At 40.7% G+C, this 12,406-nt stretch overlaps 1 protein-coding gene and 1 long non-coding RNA gene across 4 annotated transcripts in view; one reads left to right on the top strand and one right to left on the bottom strand.

Annotated features, from left to right (window-relative positions):
• Positions 1-276: 276 nt before the first annotated feature.
• Positions 277-1,957, bottom strand: LOC311427531. The gene is made up of 2 exons (XR_014687404.1): positions 1,893-1,957; positions 277-1,435 (listed from the first exon to the last, which is right to left on the bottom strand). It is a non-coding gene; the product is annotated as an uncharacterized lncRNA (long non-coding RNA).
• Positions 1,958-2,215: 258 nt separating this feature from the next.
• BRD10 (bromodomain containing 10) overlaps positions 2,216-12,406 on the top strand; it is a 59,957-nt gene continuing 49,766 nt past the window's right edge. For 2 of the 3 annotated variants that reach the window (XM_084505284.1, XM_084505283.1), the window contains exons 1-2: positions 2,216-3,088; positions 5,631-5,831. In XM_084505284.1, the coding sequence (XP_084361410.1) occupies positions 2,643-3,088; positions 5,631-5,831 (647 nt within the window). In that variant the 5' untranslated portion in view covers positions 2,216-2,642. Of the gene's footprint in view, positions 3,089-5,630; positions 5,832-11,724; positions 11,758-12,406 lie in introns of those variants that run through there. The other variant, XM_084505285.1, reaches the window with a different exon arrangement.

The raw sequence follows: 12,406 nt of genomic DNA, 5'->3' as shown, positions 1-12,406 counted from the left end.
TACACAGGGGTTGAGACACAGCAAGGCACAAAGGGCAGAGCCCTTGTGAACAGGGGGTGCAGTCACACAGTACCCTAACAAGAGGAACATGATTAATAAATACCATACTTTATTTTTTTTTTGCAGTTGATTTAATCTCCATATATCTTGCCGGAAGACCCCCACCACTTCTGTCCTTGTGATGCTGACCCTGCACCTGCAGCCTGGAGTGGGAGCTAGACGTGCTGGGCACTATTACCAAGATACCAGAGTAAACACAAAATAGCATTCCCTCCATTTTTCACCAGGACATGCTGGTCCATTATGGTATTTATTGCAGCTAACACTATAAAGCAATAGCGAACAGTAATCTTTCAGCACTTCACAAGCTGGGAACCATGATTAGAGTAGCCCCAAATGGGCCCCCAGTTAGGGCACACCACACCATGCAGGCCCTGTCTGCAGAAGAATTACTCCACATTTGGTTATTCAGGTTGTAACAGGATTTTCTTACAAGAAAACATCTCTACACAGGGTTTCTGTTGTGAAACGAGACACTGGCATGGGAACTTGTTGTTGCAGTTTTAGACAAAGGCAAGGTCATGCAGGTGGCACAGCAGCTGGTACGAAGTAGGAACTGCCAGCCGTTCTCACAATGGGCTGTCTGGGTTTGTCCTCAGGCGATGGGATACGCACAGTGCAATGCAGGCCCCAACACAGTGCTGTGCATGGCTGTGCTCACCTCACCTATCTGTGGATGGCTGACTGCTTGATGAAAAAGGGTCTTCTCGCCAGGGTCGCTGCATTGCCCTCCATGTTGGAGGTACGCCACTGCCTCAGCTCCACAACCACTTCCTGAATTTGGGGATGTCTGATCTCACTCCTTCCAAGTTTTTATTTCAAGAAGTTTTGGAGGATAAAGCTAGATAGCTTTAGCTTTTTCAGTGTGAGCTGGGTGCTACACCTACTGCTTCTGTCCTTGTAGAAAAACAGCCTGACTGAAGCATTTACAAAAGCTGGCTCCGACCAAACAGGGGTGAACAGAGGGAAATTTCCTGGTGTCCTTAGAATGGAAAAGGCAATGATGATAGAGGAATGGTTCCACTTTACTTTGTCACATATCATGATTTATTCCTGTCAAGAGTGTGTTTTGAGCATGGTTTCCGCAATGATCTCTGCAGAGTTACCATTCGGAGAAGACAGTGATGTCTTAAAGGTGTCGTGGGCTGCTCACAGTAAACATCCTTGAATCTTTTCTTTTTGTGCAGTCATTTTCTCTCATAACAAGGTACCCTAAGCTTTTCACATATGTATGTTGGAGGGGGTTATCTTGAAACTCCAAGCACAAGTTTCTCACAAATACATAATAACAATACTGCAGGCCCCTCTGGAGCCCAGGCAACATTCCTCTGTTAGTTGATGACCATTGCTGTGGTGGAGTAGGACTGGAAAGTGTCTAAGGGCGAATATGAAAAGATCATAGAATCACACACTCATTGAGGTTGGAAAAGACCTTTCTTCAGGTCCAACCACCCCCCTACCACCAATGTCACCACCCACTGAGCCATGTCCCCAAGCACCATGTACAACCTCTCCTTGAACACCGCCAGGGACGGTGACTCCACCACCTCCCTGGGCAACCCATCCCAGTGCCTGACTGCTCTCCCTGAGCAGAAATGTCTCCTCATTTCCAACCTGAGCCTCCCCTGGCGCACCTTGAGGCCATTCCCTGTGCTCCCATCACTGCTTATCTGCCAGAAGAGGCCGACCCCCAGCTCCCCACACACCCACCAGCCCCTTGGGGCACTTCCACCTTTCCCTTTGCTGTTTGTAGCAGCCTCTGCTCCCGAAGCTGCTCCAGGCAGCACCCCCCCAAAGCACTGCGGCGCTTGGACCCCACCGCTTTCACACACCGCAGCACACATCGGTTGCCAAACAGCTTTAATGGGACACGGGCAGCGTTAACTGGGGACACGGGCTGGGGTGGGGGGCGGGCCGTGGAGGGCTGCGAACCCGGCGGGGCGGGGCGGGGCCGCCCCTGCCTGAGGCCATCGCCACCCGCCCCCCCGGTCGCCCTTTGATGACGCCACCCCACCTGGCGCCCATGACACACCCTCTCCCCACACCCCCCCTCCCTCCGCGGAGCTGGCTGCGCATGCGCGCCAGGCGGGGCGCCGCGTCCCTTTCTCTCGCCCCTCTCCAGCCCCCCCCCACCTCACCTCCCCCCCTCCCCTCCCCTCCCAACGGCCGCGCGGGGCCGTTAACCGCCGGCCTCCCCTCACACAGCGCGGGGCGGGGCCGGGGGAGCCCCCTCAGGGCGGGCGGGGGCGGCCGCTGAGGGCGAGGGAGCGGCCGCCGGGCGGGGCCGTGCGCGGGTCCGGGCCCGGGCCCGGCAGGGGGAGGCCACCCCCGTCCCCTCCTCCTCCTCCTCCTCCTCCTGCTGCTGCTGCCGCCGCCGCCCGGCCGCGGCTGGGGGCAGGGCTGAGGCCGCCGCCGCCGCCGCCGCCGTGGGGGAGCGTGGCGAGGGCCCTGCCGCGCGTCTCGGTGCCCGGGTGAGCCCCATGCCGCCCCTCCGCCCGGCCGGCGGCCCCTAGCTGCCCTCACACCATACCCCCGGAGCCGCCGCAGCCGCGCAGGCCCCGTGCGTGAGAGGAGCGGGAGACATGGACCCCGAGCGGCCCCGCGGCGAGGATGGAGCCGGTGCGGGAGGGCAGGGCGCGGGCAGCGGCTGGGAGCAGAGGCTGAGCCCCGAGCTGCAGCAGGGCTACCGCATCCTGCGCGAGTTCCTGCTGGAGAAGCACCGGCCGCTGACAGCGCCGTTCCTGAAGCCGCTGGCGGATCCGGCGTCCATCAAGGAGGAAGGAGGAGGGGGGGGTGGCTCCCTCCCGGGGCATGGTGCCAGTCACTGCGCTCCCCCGGCGGGGATGTGGCTGCTGAAGATGGAAGAGAAATTCCTCGGTGGGCAGTACGCGGGGATAGCGGACTTCGTGGGGGACTTCCGGCTGATGCTGGAGACATGTTACCGGCTGCACGGGGTGGATCACTGGCTCTCCAAGCAGGCCCAGAAGCTGGAGATGATGCTGGAACAGAAACTGGCGCTGCTGTCCCGGTAGGTGTAAAAAACTCTACAGCGGCTCTGGTGTATGCCGTTTGCATGAAGTACAACAGGAGGGTATGGGTTCACGCCCCCCTCCCCCCATACCATTTTTTTTTTAGTAGAACATAACCTTCTGTTCGCCTTTATGTAAAAAGCACTATTTGGATCGCTTATTTAAAAACAAACAAACAGAAAAACATTTGAATGGCTCCCGATAGGGTGAAACATTCAAGCTTTCAGCACTTATGCTAAGAAGAGTGGTGCTTACTGGGACCATTCAAATATTAAAAATGTTTTGGGAACACCAAAGATGGGCATGCTGAAATGCAAAATAGGGGTTAGCACTTCCTGACTAAGATTTTACTTCTGAAAGAAGCCTTTTAGGACTATGGAGACACAGTTGCTTGGACAAGATGTCAAATGCTCCTTTCTTTCCTTTATGCTGGTAAAAGCAAGCGACGCTGCCCAAGTTCTGTGTGACTGTCTCTTTAAAACTAATACCCTTCTCGGTTTCAAGTAGATGATACATTTTATATAGTAATTGTAGTCTGTGAATTTCTTACTGCCTTTGAGTAAGAATAAAATGCTGAGCTGAAGTGCTTCCTTTAAAATATGTAATTTAGTGTCAGAATGTATTTTGAAAATATGCATGATAAAACAGAAGGTAACACCTGGCATATTGTAGTTACAGGCTTACATAGCGAAATGGAAATTGTAATATGCTTAAACATAAATGCTTGGCAGGAGCTTGTTTCTCAGCCAAAGCAGCTGACCATGGAAGGTTTTCAAGCCATATTGTACAAAGCCCAATTTAAGTCACAACTGAAATCCACGTTTTCTCTTGAATTTGACATAGGCACAGCTTAGTTGCATTAAAAATACGGTGGCTTCTTACAGTGAAAGGCCCAGTAGTCTTCCATGTGACTTAATGTTTTGCACGTTAAAGCTGAGATGTTTTTTTTGGGAGAGGGTGAAAGTGAACAAGGAATGGTATTAGGAAATGCGTAAAGCTGTCCATGTCCATCAAGCTTAAACTTGCTAGCAACACAGAGCCTTGCTGCCAGCTGGTAAGAAGAACCTTGCCTCTATAGTGGGAACACTTGAATGCTGTGCAGAACTTAATTGAATAAGACACTGTGAACGTGTACTGTGCTGGTGTATCGGCCACCATGGTTTTGCATAACAGTAGCATTGGGACAATTCAGGAGTAGACAGGAGGAGCTGAACCTCTGATAGGGTGTGAAGTTTTACTCGAGAAAATTGGCAGTATCAAATTTTACACAAGTAAATAAATCCTCACGTAAAGGAATTACTGCTAGAAAATAAATAGCTAATCAAGCAGAGCTTGTAAGATTCACCCCAGGTTCATTTCTGTGTTGTGTGATGGCAATGTCTCAGCTGTGTTGAAGTGAAGGGTGTTTTGTGGAAGCCTTTGTTGAATGAAATGAGTACTTACCGGACTTGATAGGACATGATAGTGCTCAGTGCCTTTTTATTAAAAATTGCGTAAATCAGTTTATGAGAGATGCTGTCAAATAGCAATATGTATATTTACTAAAAGAAAATTGCTGTTGTCATTCTTTCACAAAGGCACATTCTTTTGTTCTAATCAACAAGAGATATTAGACTAAAGGTTGTTCTACCTTGATATATAGTGAGTCTTCTATTAACATTTCAGGGATTTGTAAGGAGTGTTTTGTGGTGTTTTTTTTTTTAATGTCTGTGTGTACTAGCTTGGAAAAAGTCTCTAAGATCTGTAGGAAATGGAAAGGATTATGGAATCTAGAAGTCTCAAAGTTCTTTTAAATTTTGTATCAGATAGATTTGTTTAACAGAATTAGTTTATTATTAAAATGAAATACAAGAAGTAGTTCTTGTAATGATCATCTTTGCTTCCTTTCAGATCAGTGTTTCGCTCAATGTTCCTTAACTACAGTAATGTTGACTGTGTGATTCTCAGATATTACAAGCCACAGAAAATTACCTCAGAGTGGAGGTTGATTTTGGGGGGCTGGATTTTATTTTTTTTCCCTCCTGTTTTCAGAGACTGTGACAGTGTCACTTCTCGTAATAGCTGTGCTGCTGTACTTCAAAACATATAAGATGAAACATAATTGCAGAACCAACTTCATGGTGCAGTGGCCTACATCTTTAAATTTTTCAGTTGAACTAAACTGTTTATCAAAACAACAACAATAAATGCATACGTTTTCTCAGTATTTTTAGGTGTCTTCTAGTTTCTTATCTGAAGTCTTGCGGAAGTATTTTCTTTCCAAATATTTATGGCTTGAAGTAGGAAATTCAATCTCCAAATAATATTTGGTTAATTGAGATAGGTATTCATCATCCTTAACAGATATGAAAACATCTTGGTATTTTATTTGTTTTAAATTTTACATTTTCGTAAAGGAATTTTCAAATGGCAACTCTAATGAATGGCAAGTGAACGATAACTGTTTTAGTCCTGAGTAAATATGTTTGATCTATCGATGGCGTTGAAGTACAGTTGGTAAGGGAAACTGTAATTGTAAGTTGACTTGTATTTTTCTTGTAGGCATTTAAGAGAGAAAACATCGATAGCAGTAACATCTAGAGGATGCTATGGGCAGGAAGATGAGAAAGGAACACCATGCACTTCAACAAGACGTCGTTCCACACCTCGCAATTTAGTAGGCTTGTCAGCAGGCATGTTCGAGTCCGTGATGGTTCAGGTTTTAAGGCAAGAGGAACAGCTGAGAGCAAAAGAAGAAAAAAGGTAAAAGGAAAAACTATTTTGTTCCATCTTGAAATAGCCATATCATCTTAATTCTCTAACAGAGATAGCTCCTTGAGGCTCCCTTACATCACTAAACTTTGTAATGTTCTTTGTCTTTAGTTCCTGAATGAGCCCAGACTTAAGCACAGTGCATCCACACATAAAGGAATTTGTTTTTGCTTTACCACCTTGTTAAAAAAAATATATTAAAGTAGTATAATCTTCAAGGGTGCCATTATTTTCAGATTTTGATACTTTAAATAGTAACTGAAAGTATCCTCAACAATATTTCTGGCTAGCTCAGCCATGCTTTATTGTACTTCTTCAGCTGTTTTACATGCAAAAATTAGATAAAAAAAATACCAAAATTATCACAGAACTAGACTGTAATTATGCTTGTCAGTGCTTCCTTCTCTGATAGCTGGAGGCAAATTAACTTTGCAAGTGCCATTCCTATTATCTCACCAATGTGGCACTTCACCTTGCCAGTTAGGTAACAAATTTACAGTATGTACATAGTAAACTCTGTGGGATTTCGCAGTTTTCAAATGTCTTAAATTTAAGAGGTGTGTAATTCAGGCAGTTGTTTGTGGTGTTCATAAACATGTATACCTTAATAGTAATTTGAGAAACTGTTTCTGAATGTGAAGTGTGATGATAACTATTTGCTTTAGGAAGCAAAATACATCCAACTTTTTCACACTTCAGTTCTAGAGATTTTTCCCATATATAATCAGTGCACTCTCATTTTGCAGGCTATCATCATTTTCAACAGATTTGAAGCCATACAGTTTGGCTGAGTTGATTGTGAGACTACTTCTTTCCTAGATACTATAGTGTCTGTCTTCTAATCTACCTCATGCTTTGCAAAAACCAAAGACCACTAGGGTTGTTACTTCTCTGGTAGAGTTCCCGTGAGCTGTGTTCAACTTTGTATTCAAGATACCAGAACTTGGTCACACAGGAATGAAAGAGGACATCCTAATAGGATTTTAGTTAATCCATACAGTCTATAGAACCTATCTATTCAAGTTTTTTCCTTTCATACACTTTTGTTAAGCACATTCCTACAAAACTGTAATAATCACTGGTTACATCTGAATATACTGTATCTGAATATACTCAGAAGTCCCAGATCCTGTGGGAAGGGTGCTCCATGGCACTGATCTTACAGAACCTTCTGCAAGAGCAGAAAAATTTCTTAACTAGCTTGCCTCCTTATGCGTTATGATTTTGGACTATGACACTTACTAGTAAATAAAAACAATGTTTCAGTAAATAGCTGTTTGGATATTACTTGAACTATATTGATATACTCAAATAATCATGCTTTGGATATCTTTTCATTTTTTTTTCTTATTTACTGACAGATTGACCCTGTAGTTACTTACACCTCTCTGTACCAGTTGCTTCTCAGCTCACTGTAATGCTCACCATAATGCAGGTGTTCAGCAAGTACATTGTGAAGGTGTTTTATAGAAAAAAAGATTTGGAAATTGTAAGGCCTATAAAATTAGCAGTACATCATTTATATCCACGTACTATTGACAACATGCGTAATTTTCCTTAGTATTTTTTATATATAGATGCACATTCTTGCAACACAAAGGTGAGACACCATTTTCCTTCAAAAATGTAGTGCAACTTGCTAAGCTTATTTTGGATTACTGATAAAATAATGGATTATGTTGAATATATTCATATCTGTTGTAAGGAAAAAACGGTTAATCCGTTTATTTTTTAGAAATCTGACACATAAAGGTTAGTACTGAACAGGTACTATTCAAAAGAGCATGCAAGATTGCAGCCTTGGGTAGCTCACTGGAGTTCTCAGTGCCTTCCTTCTAGGTAAATCCACGGCAGCATTCCATAGAGCTACAGAGTTCATCTGTTGGCAGGTGCCGGTTTTTACTGAATTTGCTTTTCAGTCTCTCTTCATTTTTTGTAACTCAGGTGAAGTTTCCTGAATTGAAATTGTTTACGTCTACTTAAAGCATGTCCTAAATTAGCAATGAAAACTTAAGCAAAAATGTGTGATAATGAACAATTATCCACCTGTTTGTCAGGTCACAAAATGTTAATGAGGAATTTATAATTGTTTTAATGTATTACAGTAATATTTATGGTGTAAACTGTATTAGAAGTAAAGCATTACTTGTTTAGATACAGTTTATTGATTATTAATATTGATTGTTTCATTGAGTCTTTTATCACTGTTCCTAAAAAACTGAATGTCCAAATGTATTACTGTAAAATATGCTATCCCATGTCTGAGTATAATTGTGAAAGAATGTGATGCTCAACTCAAGTGGGTGAAGCAGTTAAGTTTTTAATTTCTAATGTACTGAACTATTCTTTCCTCCCAGTCTTCCTGTGCTGATAATTTTTCCCATAATATTGTGTGTAATGTGGTAGTGTAACTTGTTTGTGTGTTGGCAAATTGGTTGTGTTTGGACAGGGACACCTGCTGTTTACCCTGTTTGAAACTGGGCAGTTTGACATACAAAAAAAGTACTTACTTTCTGGCTACGCAGCTGACTTGTCAACATACATACTTTTTAGCTAATAATCATAGTATTAGCTAAATAGCTTAGAATATTTAGCTGCCTGAGTTACATACTTCTAGCCCTAGGTGAGCAAGGTTGCTAATGCTGGAGCCTTGCTATAGAATTCAGCCTTGTGGCTAAAGAAATGGTCAGTTGAGGTCCATATTAAAGTATAATCCTTTGCTTTAGATACTTCCTCTCATAAGGCACCGGAATCTTATGATGGTTTCTGTTGTTGTTGTTGTTGGGTTATGTTTTTTTATTATAACAAGCTTTGCTTCAGTTGCGTGTTTTGGAAGAATATCCTAAAGTGTGATTCTTCTGTTCTTTTCTGTAGTTAATTTTATAGAGATCCTACTCTGAATCTTTTTGTTATTTCTTATATACATGTAGGTACACTTTGTAGATAATTTCCTTCTTTCTTGTTGTCTATCCATTTCTTGCACAGTTTTTCATTTAATTATTTATTTATAACCTCCCCCAGTTGATACATTTATTCATCATGGTAGATCCAGCTTAGAAGATGCCTTTGCATTTCACTGTTTTATAGCTGGTAGTTTCTATATGGCAGTAAAGCACTTTTTTTTTTTTTTTTTTTCCCCAAGTACAATTAGAAAAACGTCTAATTTAGTTTTCTTGTCAATCTTACTTATGAGCTATCTTTTTGGTAAATTGTTCTAATGATCACAATATCAAATATCTTCTTTGAATTATTAGTTACATTTCTTTGAAGTTCTACTCAGCTGCTTAGTTACATGCTACTTTAGTAGCATATTAATACAGATACTGACTTACATATTTGTTAACAATAATTGTGGAATTACTATATAATTGGAAATGCCTGCCTCTTCAGGGGCACTTAGATACCAAAGCATAGGTACAGATTCTTACTGGCATAGTTTTAAAACCCTAGTAAATAATAGAAAGTAAACTGGTTTATTTCAATGGGAATTAAGTTTCTGTTTGGCTTTGGATTGTTGAAAATTATATGACGCACTTCAATGTCTTTATCACCTCTGGAAATGTGGTCCTTAATTTTCACACGTTTGCTAAAACATTTGAGGAATTTAGGTTGCAGGTCAATCATTTAAATTAGTAAATCTTTGCATTACGTGTACTTATAGAGTCTCAATTTTGCCTTTTATGAGGATGTTGTGAGCAAGGAATGAACTGGTTTCTGTGAAAATATGCTGAATATGTGATAATGTGATGGAAGACTTTAGGGGTGTAGAATTGAAGTAACAAAAGCATTCCCATATTTGTGTCCTCATAACGATTAAATGTTAATTTAATTTAGAATAATGCATAATATTACTATTTTGCTTTTAGCTTAGTAGTTTGTTTTTTAAAAGAATGTTTGGAGAAGCCAATTATTGTAGAATTAAAACAACTTCCTGTACCTTGCCATCCAAGTTTGAATGCGTTACCTTTTAGCATAAAGCAGTATGCTTGCCATGTTTGGAGCTGTCAGACAAATAATACAGATTCATAACTGAAAAGAGTTATGAAAAATGATTCAAACTCTTAGCAGTCTTATGGATTAAGTGGGAAAAAAAGTATATCTATAATCTTGCCTCCTTTCACATACCAATGAAATTTGTTGTGGGTGAGAATTAATTAGCTGTTGAGATGTGTCCGCTGACTTAAGGTAGAAAATGGTAAGAAATGTGGGGAGTTGTATCTGGACTCTGTTTTAGGTAATCCCTCTACCTGGGGAGCATGGCTGCTGAGTTTTAAGGTCAGGTACTATGCTTTTATCCATTTGAGAGCTACAAAATAACTGCTACAGACGTGTTCCAAGAATATTTTTTTTCTGTTCATGTGGAAATGTCAGCCTGACCTTAGGATAGTTTGTGTTATTATTATAAACACAGTGCAAGTCTGCAAACATATCCCTGATAAATGTAAATAAAAGTAGGAAACAACAGTTTCTTAACAACTGCTGTCAGCATAAAAGCCAAATGTTTGTCCAGAGGATTTTTCAATGTAAGGATGTTTATCCTGCTAAATATCAAATGTTTTTTTCTCTCTCTCCCCCTTCACTTCCTTTTTTTTTTTTTTTTTTTTTTTAAGGTGCTCACTTTACCTATGCAAGTTGTATTGTTGACTTTACTGGTTTATACACCTAAAATGGCAAGTGAGATTTCTGTCTTTAGGTCACATTCATTATATTTTTAAATCAGCACTACAAAGTGGGATTTGCCTTTAGATACTGTTAGTTATATGGTTTGATTACTAATGTATTGGGAGAGTGAAGCTGGGAATTTACTGACCTATTCGCATTTTAATTTAATTTTACATGAATCCGTCTTAAGCATTTGATTGGTCCATTAACAACAGGGATGAACGTAAGTGGTATTAAAAATTTCTGACCAAGTTTTGGTAACAAGTCACTTGAAATTTAATTGTTCATAGGAGATAAAACTGTTAGTGGAAACTTTCTGTTACATGACACTTTAAACACACAGAGGATGCACATTTTTATAGTTTGTGGTCATGGCATATTTCTCTTGCATGATACCAAAATGTGGACCAAACTAGTTTTATCACACTACTTGAGATTGACATATTTAGATATTACTTTGAGAACATGCTTATTCTTCATGCTAGAAACCACAGGTAGGTTTACATCAAAAGAAAGATTTTAATATACCATTATTCTTTGGTTGAATTTGGAAAGTGTTGCTGCTTTAAATGGATAGATGACATTTATTTGATACTTACATATGAAGAGAAGTAATTGGAGGTTAGCAATCTGGAAATGAGGACATGAATTCCATTATTAGTTCACATCAGTGATATGCACAGGTGACTGTTTCCAGCAGTGGTCAGTGATAGAAGCTTTAGAGGAAAAGATCTGAGAAGTTATGGAAGAGCTCTGAAAAAAATAATCCTGTAGGTACCAATGTATGCTAATCCTATCTGCTCTGGTCATGCCTTGAGGCAAAAATGTTTGTTTACCATTTAAACACGGAAGTAGAATTCCTCCTATTACTAGTAAACCTTGATACTGTTACAATTAACATGGATGTCCTATTTGTCACTTTGGAACTAAATTAACATATCCTGTGTTCTAGTAAGTTAATTACCTTTAGCTTACTACCTGAAGTGGCGCAGCATTTTTTCCTCTTAAACTTGTTGCTTTTGAATGTCATGATGAATTTGCAAATAAAAGTAAATAGAAGTGCTCAATTAGTCTTTTCATATTAGTTTTGTATATTGCTATCATGTTTCCTCTTGCTAGTGGTTTGTATAGAGTCCAGGATTTTTCAGAAGTTTTACAGGACTCTGATTACCAATAACCTCTTTTTCTGAATACCCACTATTTCTGCTCTATCCTTTTTTAGATAGGGGGACCAGAACTGAATACAGTTTTTCAGGTGAGGGAAAACCATTTATTAATATAATGATGTTTTATTTCTAGTGTTATTTTCCATCACATTCTTCATGCATCCTGATATTTGTTTCCTTTTTGACCACCATTGCACACAAACTAGTAACAAGCCTATTCCTTGGAGAGAAATTCACATTCTTGTGTTTGAATGAAGCACTTAAGTTAGGTGTTCATATTTGTATACTGAAGAAGGGAGTTAAAAGGTAGGTGACATGACACAAGCTACAGGGCAATAATTTGAAAGTAAGTTATCTGGCATTTGTTTTAAGAGATTTTTATATGGGTAGGTGACTACTAAAATGCTGTTTTTTGGTAATACTGAATCCTGGCAAAAAGGAGAGACATGGGGTCTAAAGGGAATACATGTTAAAAATAGAAAAACTAATAAATAATTTAGCACATCTAAGCTGTTGCTATCTGCCATTTTTTTTCTTATGTGTTCCCCTTTTTAAACTAGTGGTGATGAGAAACAAGAGTCTATAATTTCCCATTTTGGTGCAGTGGTGCATTGTGTAATACAAAACTAAATGAAAATTTTATGTATTGTGTTCTTTATAACTTTAAAATGTGTTTGTCATGCTGTAGTTCTGATCTGTTTTTCTTCCAGTTTCTTTTAATCCACGTGATACCTAAAT

The sequence above is a fragment of the Aythya ferina genome (genome assembly GCF_964211825.1).
Source record: "Aythya ferina genome assembly, chromosome: Z".
Lineage (NCBI taxonomy): Eukaryota > Metazoa > Chordata > Aves > Anseriformes > Anatidae > Aythya > Aythya ferina.
The sequence above is the reverse complement of the archived record's forward strand: the minus strand, read 5'-3'. Positions and strand labels throughout refer to the sequence as shown.